We start from the raw sequence: 10,184 nt of genomic DNA on the forward strand, positions 1-10,184 counted from the left end.
ATGTGTGTGCTGTCTAGATGCCAGCCACAGGTCAATGGCCATGCCATTAGACTGCTCCATGTCACTTCTGCTACTGCCAAGCATGGCATGGCCTTCTTTGATTCTGTTACTGATGGAGCTTTGTGCCACTAGGTGGCCTGTTTCAAGTGAAATAACCAGTATGGGCTACTAGTGTTGGATTCACAGTGTAAATGATGGATGAAAAGGTATTGTGTCCAAGTACAACATTTAACAATGCAATGCAGATAATCATTTGTTTGTCACAGTACTGTTCCCAAGTAATAATAAACTAAATAATTGAGTAATCCAAATGAGGAAATAGAAAATAGCTGGCTGCAACAACATACCAAGCCTTCACTTACACAAGAATTCATTCCAGGCATCATTTATTATCTGAAACAGATCATGCTAAAGATACACAATACATCATTTCAGGCATCATTTAATATCAGTACTCCACAAGTTCAAACAAAGTCCCTCCAGTCAAACAAACATTTCAAGCATCATTTATTATCTGAAACAGATCATGTTGTGACTAGCATTTAAGAGTAATTTCCTCCAGTCAAACAAAGTTCAAACAAAAACTGACAACACTCTTTTGATTAAGTGCCAACTCACAACACTCTTTGAAGTTCGAACAAAAACTGACAACACTTCTTTGATCTGTCTCCTCCAAGAAAGAGCCAAGTCAGTCTCACCCAACTAGGGAAGCATCAGTTAGACTACTAACAATTGGGCATACACAACTGGGGCTAGGTTTGTGCTCTAGCTAGGCAGTAAAACGGAGCATATACAGGCATTGCCTGCCTCTTCTGCAAGTGGGGATGTGAGTAGCATTATCACAATTAGATCACTAGCAAGACTCACAGTTAGGGATTTCACAAAGAAACTCTGTGAAGTGCCAGGTCCTAACATCCTGCATCATAGAGCAAAGCATTAACTGGGCCAACTCCACAAGTCACTAACCAGGCACACAAATTGTCTAATGTCTGCTGATCTTAGATACTAATATATATAAGAGTTCGGATGGTTAAACCCGGCAAGTTCACTTCACAGCCCACGGTACCTAAAAGTAGAACAACCTACAGACTATATAGAGGAGACATCTCAGCATCGACCACATCACATTTAGGCTAACTCAGGTTAAAGCTTCTGCAATTCCAGCTTCACCAGAGACCCACCTCTCGGCCTACAGGATCACGAAAGGAACTAGCGCTAGTTCTACTAACTGAACTCAACTCCGGCACCACCGCTGCTTCTGTCCATCGCTGATTTGCCGGAGAAACAGAGTGTTTGCGAGAAGGAAGAGGGGAGAGGAGGAGGAGCTCACCGGGGAGGCGCAAGGAGGCCCTGCGACAACTTAGTAGCAGCAGAGGTGGCCGGAGTTGAGGAAGACGATGGCGACCCGAGGAAGAAGAGGTGGAGGGGGTGGAGGGGTCGAGCGCCGTCGCGCCCTGCTTCCGCGGCTCGCCGGCCCGGTGTTGAAGCAGATTCCGCCCGCCGCCTTGCCTGTCGCCTCGCACGGTGGAGCTCGTGCGTAGAAGGCACGGTGGAGCGCCGTGGGTTTCTAGGTTTTCGAGGGCTGGAAAGGCGAGGGAGGGGGTGGGTGGGTGCGGCGAAGGCGAGGGAGGGGTGGATTGGGAGCGGTCGCGTCCCACGGGCGAGGGCGGCGGCGCACGTAGGGGCGGCGGCGCAGTGGGTCGGGGATAAGAGAGATGTGAGATTGGGGATCGGGGATTCGGGATTTTAGTGGGGGGAGGGTTAGCAATGGCGCACCTTCTATGGGTGCGCCATAAACACCGCGATAGCAATGGCGCACCTTCTCCGGGTGCGCCATTACTAAATTTGTTTTTTTTTGGATTTTAGTTGCATGTAATAATTTTTTAGAAAATGACCATAAATTTTAAAATTTTACGATATAAGTAGTTATTACTAATTTAGTTGCATGAATTTTAGTTGCATGAATTCGAAAAGTGCCCATGAAATTTAAAAATATTCATGAGATCAAAAAATATTAACAAATTCAACACTTTTTGTGAGTTAGAAATTCAATACCAGAATAAACCTAAATAAAAATCGGTATACCAATGGCGCACCTCTTAGGGGTGCACCATAAGTATCTTGATAGCAATGGCGCACCTTCTCCTGGAGCGCCATTAGTAAAAAAAATTGGATTTTTAGTTGCATTCATTTGTGAATTGGTAAAACATTTATGAATATGAAAAATATCATCAAATTTGAAAAAATATTCATGAATTCAAAAAGTGCCCATGAAATTTAAAAATATTCATGAGTTCAAAAAATATTAACAAATTCAATACTTTTTGTGAGTTAGAAATTCAATAATAGAATAAACATAAATAAAAATTGGTATACCAGAATAAACATAAATAAATATTCATGAAGACTAGAACAGAAGAAATGTCATTTCCATATGTCGAAATACAATCGAGAAATGAAGACTACAATTTAAATACAATCTATCTTAGCTAGCTATCTTTTCACAATCTTCTTGCCCTTCTTTTTCGCAAATGGAGTTCTTCTCTTGAACGGACGTCCTTTAGGCAGGGTGGTCCTGCTTCTTCTTGTGGTGTATGGTACTTCATCGTCGTCGTCATGTTCCATCTTCGGGTCGCCGTACTTGTCGAAGTCTTGCTCATTGGCGACTCCATCCATTCCGATGATCTTCCTTTTGCCTCTCCTCACGACAACACGACTGGGCTTTGACGGGTCGGTAATGAAGAAGCATTGGTCCACTTGGGAAGCCAGTACCCATGGCTTATTTTTCGCGGTGACGTTTGCGCCTGCGGTCTTGGATTTGGCTTCGGGTATAACCATGGTGGTGAAATACCGGTCCTCTTTTAGGACGCTCTTGGCCCATCTGACACGGAACATCGAGACCTTCTCTCCAGCGTAGCTCAGCTCCCAGATCTCCTCGATCCTTCCGTAGTATCTGTCCTTGTCGTTACCGGTGTAGGATTCCATCGTTACCCCGGAGTTCTGATAACCATCACTCTTCATGTCCTTTTCCTCGGTGTAGAATGTGTAGTCGTTGATATTGTACGCCTCATAGGTCATCAGAGGGCGCCGGCGCCCTGTGACAAGGCGAATATGAGTTTTTCTTCCGCGGAAGAATCCTCATGTAAAGGGTACGACAGAAGCTTCTCCTTGAACCAACGCGTGAAACATGAGTTGTGCTCTTTATTTATCCGTCCATCCTCTATCGGCCTAGGTCATTGTACGTCTTCTCAATAAAGGTTTTGTGCTCTACCACCCAAGGAACGACCACGTCTATGTGTTGTAGTGGGACTAGGTTTGCTCTTTCAAAGTCGGTGAGTCGACCCTCGAAGTCGACATGCATTTCGCGGCAACCCTCACGGTGACCCCATCCAGCGAGCCTGCCGAGGTGCCTGTTGACGGGCAGATCAACGGGGTTCTCGATGCCTAGATAATTCGTGCAGTAGGAGATGCACTCTTCGGTCAGAAAGCCCTTGGCTATGCTTCCCTTTGGACGTGACATGTTGCGAACGTATCCTTTGATGACACCATTCATCCTTTCGAACGACATCATGCTGTGCAGGAATGTCGACCCGAGTTGGATGATATCCTCAATGATATGGACCAGCAGATGCACCATAACATTGAAAAATGCGGGCGGGAAGTACATCTCAAGCTCGCATAGTATCACCATGATCTCTTCCTGTAGCCTTCTGAGTTTCCTCACGCCAACCGACTTCCGAGAGATGACATCGAAAAAGTTGCATAGGCCAAATAGTGTTTCACGGATGTGCTCGTCCATGATCCTAGGATTGCAACTGGGAGTATCTGCGTCATCAGCACGTGACAGTCATGAGACTTCATCCCACTGAACTTCTGCTTCGCTGAGTCTAGGTATCTGCTTATCTTCCCCGCGTAACCGTAAGGAAGTTTTACTCCTACGAGGCAGGTGAAAAACTGCTCGATCTCCTCTTGACTTAGAGTGAAGCATGCGGGAGGGCAGTCATTTCTGATCTTCTTGGCCTTTTTGCCTTTGCGACGACTTTTCGTGTCCTTCGCCTCATCATCATAATCATCATCATCATTAGCGTGAAGCTCCTCCCTGATGCCCATGGATTTCAAGTCTGCCCTTGCTTTCGGCCCATCTTTGGTCCTCTCTGGCATGTTGAGCAAGGTACCGAGCAGACTCTTGCACACGTTCTTCGTGATATGCATGACATCAAGGCTGTGAGGCACATGGAGGATCTTCCAGTACGGCAAGTCCCAGAAAACATACCTCGTTTTCCATACCTTCAGCAGAGGCTCTGGCGCCTTTCGCTTCTTTCCCGGCTCTGGCGCCTTTCGCTTCTTTCCTGGCGGTGGGCAATCTTTCCAATTTTTCAATAGCTCGTCTATTTCCTCGCCACTCCTCGTACGCGGGAGTCTTCGGGGTTCGGTCTCACCATCGAACAGATCCTTGCATTATCTCCATGAGTCATCGTCATGAAGCCACCTTCGATGTCCCATGAACACGGTTTTCAAAGACCCAGGATCTCTATCTAGTTGGCGATACGTTGTGTCATCCATGCACCCGACGCATGCACAAAATCTGTGGACCACCTGCCCCGTGACATATCCGTAACCAAGATAGTCGTGCACCGTCGTGAGCAGTGCGGCTCTCATAGGGAAATATTCTTTCTCTGCGGCATCCTACGTATTGGCTGGCGTTTTCCACAGCGTGTCTAGCTCCTCTTTCAGCAGCCCTAGATACAGATTGATGTCGTTCCCTGGTTGTTTCGGCCCTTCAATTAGCATACTCATGTGAATGTACTTCCTCTACATGCACAACCAGGGGGGAAGGTTGTACATCCACACAAACACAGGCCAGGTGCTATGTGTGCTTCTCTGGCTGCCAAACAGATTGACTTCATTGGTGCTCACGCCCATCACGATGTTCCTTGGATCGTTCCCAAATTCTGGGTGTTCGAAGTTCAACGCTTGCCACTAGCTCGCATCCTTAGGGTGACTCAACATCTTGTCTTTTTTATTTATCTCCGGATCATTTCCGTCATCTTCTCGCTTCTTCTCCTCCCTATCCGCGTGCCAACGCAGGAGCTTTGCTAGCTTAGGGTCCGCGAAATACCGCTGCAGACGAGGGGTGATCGGAAAGTACCACACCACTTTCCGAGGAGCTTTCTTCCTCTTCTTGTATCGAGTGGCGCCGCACACCGGACATATGGTAGACTCCGCGTGCTCGTCCCGATTAATGATGCAATTGTTCATGCACACTTCACATGCGGTAAATCCAGAGGACACACGATTTTCTTCGCCTCCTTGAAACTGGTCGGGCACTTGTTCCCCTTGAGAAGACGTTCGTGCCAGAATGACATGTTCTCGTCGAAGCATGCGTCGGTCATTTTGTGTTTTACCTTCATCTCCAAAGCCATGAGCATTACTTTCAGGCGGCTATCCTCGGGCCTGCATCCTTCATACAATGGAGTAACGGCATCTATCTCCAGTTGATCCAGCTTGGCTTTCTCTCGCGCGGCAGCTCTTGCGTTATCCGTCTGCTTGAGCAGAAGCTCTTGAATATGAGGGTCCTGCACCCAGCCCATCAATGGTCCATCATCCTCTGCTCCGGCATCCTCATCTTCATGATCATGCCCTTCGTCTTGATCTTCCTCATCATCATGTCCAGCATCTTCTACATGATGACTGTGTACTGCATCTACTTCATGATCATGTCCTGGAGATTCTTCGTATTCTTGCCCGTCCTCGCCGCGATTGTCTTGCTGCCCTTCCTCATTTCTTGCCCGTCCCCCATGGACGACTTCATAGTCATCTTCATCACCTTGCCACCAATAGCCATCCATGAAACCATGCAAGAGCAGGTGGTCCCGCACCTGTACGGAATCCGGGTCCATAAGGCTCTTCAGCTTGCATCTTCGACACGGACATCTTATCTCCGACTCGTTCTTTTGAAGCATCTCGGCCTTCGCGGAGCTCAAAAACCTATTCACGATGCTTATGGTCATCGTGTGGACCATGGTCGCCTGTGTGGTCGAGCAAAATGATATTTTAGAACAAAAAAATTTGGCATGACTTTGCCTAAAAATAGGACAAAAAAGAATGCATAGTGCCAAATTCTCGCCAAAACGAAAATGAATCAACATTCCGGCAAAATATTGGCAACTATATATCGCATTTCAAATACCGGTACATGCAAACACAAACATATGCAACACCACAAACATATGCAACACGATAAACATACGTAGATCTAGGCCATAAAAAGTGTGTACGTTGTTGAAGGGAGAAAAAAGTAGATCTAGAACATAAAGAAAGCTTTCCCCTTATTTACCTATCAAAAAAGGAAATTTAACCACTTAATTTAGGTGAATCTATGGTGCAAATGAGGTGAGGAGGAGGAGGCAGCCGAGACCAAGCTTCATAGAGGTGGAGAGAATGAAGTGAGGAAAGTGAGTGTGGTAGGTGTCTGTCCAAAATATCTAGCTGCTACCAGGTTACCAATGGCGCACCACCTAAGAATGCGCCATCAGTAACCAGGGTTACTAATGGCGCACCTGGTGTGTGGTGCATCATTACTAGTTTTGAAAAAAATTGTTAGTAGTGGTGCACCAGTGGACAGTGTGACGCACTATCCCCTGGTGCGCCACTGCTAACAATTTTTTTATCTTTTTTTCAAAACTAGTAATGGCGCACCACACACCAGGTGCGCCATTAGTAATGAGGACATTAATGGCGTATCTGTATCTCCACATACATGGTGCGCCATTAATGCCCATATTAGCTATAGTCGTTTTCCTAGTAGTGTCACGGTCATTTAGCTCTCAAAACAAATCAGTAAATGAATGAAAAATAGCAAATGATGTCAGAAAAGGTTGAAAGTTGATGACGTGGCTTTGAATCGTGCATACTGAACGCAAAAAAGTCCGGAATTTGTAATAAGTTTTAAAAAATGAAGTGCCGGTGTAATAAATGAGTTTTTTCATCCGAAACCCTGATACTCCGAAAGAGATTGTCCAGTTTGTACATGAAGTGCATCCATTTTTTGCCGTAACCCTCTCTACTTTTTGACACGTGCTATATGGGTGAAACGGTGATACCATGCCAAGTTTCAACATTTTCAGAGTTTATTTTGTAGTGCTTTTCAATTTTACGGTCATTTAGCTCTCAAAACAAATCAGTAAATGAATAAAAAATAGCAAATGATGTCAGAAAGGGTTGAAAGTTGATGACGTGGCTTTCAATCGTGCATACTGAACGCAAAAAAGTCCGTAGTTATAATGAGTTACTAAAAATAAATGAGAGGCGCAATGCTCACCTGCATGTTGCTTAGCTTCAGGCCTTGAGAAACTACACATACCTCCGTGCGGTCTACACCATTTCAAGGCCTGAAGCTAATTAAGCAACATGTAGGTGAGCATTGCGTCTCTCCTTCATCGTTTCTGCACTCAGGGCTTATAAACCGCTGCGAGTGCGTCTCGCATGGCGAGGTGGGACTAAAAAACAGATGCAGAAAGAATCAACTAAAAAACTCTGGTACCGGTTCATAGCCTTAGAGCCGGTACTAAATGAAATGCTTTTATAACATATGAATTTTCGTCCGAAACCTCGATACTTCGAAAGAGATTGTGTAGACATGTAAAAATATACATAAAAAATACATTGATTAGTACCACCTTTTAGCCAAAACGCGCTACTGTTAGAGAGAAATACATCAAAAATACATTGATCATCAATAGAACAATGATAACATGAGTGAAGAGTGACACTCAAAAGAACATAAAACACACGCACAAGGATAACACTGATCAAGCATGAATTTTTTTCTTGATCTTTTTGACGAAAAGGCGGATGTCCTGCCATTCGGTTATCAAGCATGAGTTTAGGATTCAGTCCCGTACAAACATATAATAATTACATAAATGTAGTTGCCGCATCTAGGAACATGTTAGTCATGCAAAAGGTAAAAGTAATTGTTCCGTCTAGACATATATCCTAATCATGCAAGCAGAAGCCCTACTAACCAGAGATAAGATCAATGTTGCCTTCCACATATGGATACTCTCCAAAAATATTGTATATTTTTGTGCACCAATCATCTCTGGGCATGTCCTGATCTGGCAGCTTCACAGTCACACTTTTAAGCATTGGCGAGCATCTAAGTACCACTTTCAAGAAATCTAACTCATGATTCTCCCCTTTGAAGCCTTCAATTTTCACTTTTCGAAGATTCAAGGAGAAAGTTTGGGATCTCCAGCCCTTTGGGCCATCACAAGGACAATTTAGTGGGCATGTTTCTTTCACCTACAATAATAAATGTGAATCACATCAATGTATTATGGATTCTCCCCTTAAAATTTTATTGCATGGGTACCATATGTATTACAAATATATAAGCAGCAGGGTGATTATTAATTACCTCAGATCTCGATACAACGATGTTAAAGTTTTGTATCTCGCTAAGACGCTGCATGCGAAGGAGACACAACACAAATGCTCCAAATGCATGCCCCATTGTTGTGAGATGCAGATTCAAAGTAGAGAATTGGGTGACCACATGTTTACCTATCTCTGCCACAAATCCGCGCTCTGCACCTCGAAAACTCAATGAATCCTGCATAATAATTCGGCAAGATATCCATCACTAATAAGCTGTTCTTTTAAGACAAACTAATAAATTGGGGTAATTGTAGACTGAGCAAAAGATGACAGGAGACGTACTTGGGCACACATGTGCAGGGACAAGACCTCCTCTCCTTGTCTCTTTGATGTCTTCAAGCCCAGCTCCAAGAGGCCCCAAAGACCAAGCCCATGAGTCACCTCGGGATACGAGCAGGACCAGCTATGCTCGCCGCCGTCCAGGAAGGAGGACAACGCCGTCAATTGCCTAAGCGCGCATGCCTCTGCGCGGCCTCTCATCTCCTTCATACGGTTCACGAGGAGCCCTTGCAGCGACGTCGAGCGGACGGTGAAGTCGTCCACCGTGAGCACCTGCAGGCGCGGGCAGTTGGGGATCATGACCCCGAGGTCGACGTTGCAGCCGGAGAGGGTCAGCCTCTCGAGCAACGGGAACCCGGCGCCGGCCTGTGAGGTTTGCAAGCGGAGGTCCAGCCCGTGCAGCTCCATCGAGGTGGCGCGGAGAAAGCGGGGCAGCCCTACGAGACAAGGGACCCGCGTCTGCGTGAGCATGAAGCGGAGCTCCACCGGCGCGAGCGCTGCGGCGGCGCGCAGCGCCGCTGAGACGATGGTGCCAGCAACGTACCGTGGCGACCAACGGTCGACGACCAAACGTGGCCTGTAGCGGTCTTGCGGCCCGACGGGTGGGACGAACGGCGGCGTGCTACCGTCTTGCGGCACGACGGGTGGGACGAACCGTGGCCTGCTGCCGTCTTGCGGCACTACGGGCGGCACGAACCGCGCCCTGCTGCCGTCTTGCGGCCCGACTGGGGGGCCGAATCGCACCCTGCTGCCGTCTTGCGGCCCGAGGGCGACGCAGATGTCGAGGAGGCGCACCCCGGGGCCGGCGACGCGGCGAAGCGCTCCCTCGAGCCAGTCGAGCGGGACGTAGTGGAGGGTGACGTCGAGCTCGGGCTTGGGGAGGCCGGCGCAGACGCGGGGCCAGCGGCGGGAGAGGACGCAGGTGCGCGCGGCGTCGCGTGCGCACCCGAGGCGGAGGAGGACCAGGTGGAGCAGATCGTCCGGGAGGGAGCTGATGCGGTCGGCTGATCCGCTGTCCTCCATGGCTAGCTCGCTGGAAACCCTAATACTGCAACGCGATTGCATGCATGCGGTGCGCGCGAGAGAGAAATTTCTGGTTTGGGGAAGTGACGACGACGAAAGCGAGCACTAGTAGAAGGATCGATCGGCCTGGGAATACGAACCGGAGTTGGGGTCGATTTCCATCGGTAAGTTTGTGCACGACGGAATCTTACATTATTATTAATTAGGACGTGACTAACTTTCGGACGGCAGGAATTTAGCGATAGATGCGGATGATCAATCGAGTATTGAGTATTGATGCATCGAGTGTCTGCAGCCTAGTTCTTTCACTTAAACTCCACCTCCCTTTTACCACATATATGCATGCATGCAGAAAAAAAACAAAATTGATGATGTCATCCTAGATTTCCTTTTATTTCGAAAATCAAAATGTTTTGTAGCTCAAACCGTCGTCCCGATTG

General features: G+C 47.2%; 1 protein-coding gene across 1 annotated transcript; it reads right to left on the reverse strand.

The window, feature by feature from the left end:
* Positions 1-7,905: 7,905 nt before the first annotated feature.
* LOC123108466 (uncharacterized) lies at positions 7,906-9,900 on the reverse strand. Its single transcript, XM_044530248.1, has 3 exons — positions 8,725-9,900; positions 8,423-8,617; positions 7,906-8,307 (listed from the first exon to the last, which is right to left on the reverse strand). Exons 1-3 carry the CDS (start codon positions 9,784-9,786, stop codon positions 8,023-8,025), a joined length of 1,542 nt encoding a protein of 513 aa, XP_044386183.1. The 5' UTR covers positions 9,787-9,900; the 3' UTR covers positions 7,906-8,022.
* Between the last annotated feature and the right edge of the window lie 284 nt (positions 9,901-10,184).

Source organism: Triticum aestivum, chromosome 5A, assembly GCF_018294505.1.
Source record: "Triticum aestivum cultivar Chinese Spring chromosome 5A, IWGSC CS RefSeq v2.1, whole genome shotgun sequence".
NCBI classification, from domain to species: Eukaryota; Viridiplantae; Streptophyta; class Magnoliopsida; order Poales; family Poaceae; genus Triticum; species Triticum aestivum.

Coding starts and splice junctions, on each gene's coding strand:
- LOC123108466 (XM_044530248.1), bottom strand. CDS start 9,786: ATGCAATCGCGTTGCAGTATTAGGGTTTCCAGCGAGCTAGCCATGGAG. Junction 8,618..8,724: donor CCCTGCACATGTGTGCCCAA/GTACGTCTCCTG, acceptor ATTATTATGCAG/GATTCATTGAGTTTTCGAGG. Junction 8,308..8,422: donor TCGTTGTATCGAGATCTGAG/GTAATTAATAAT, acceptor TTATTATTGTAG/GTGAAAGAAACATGCCCACT.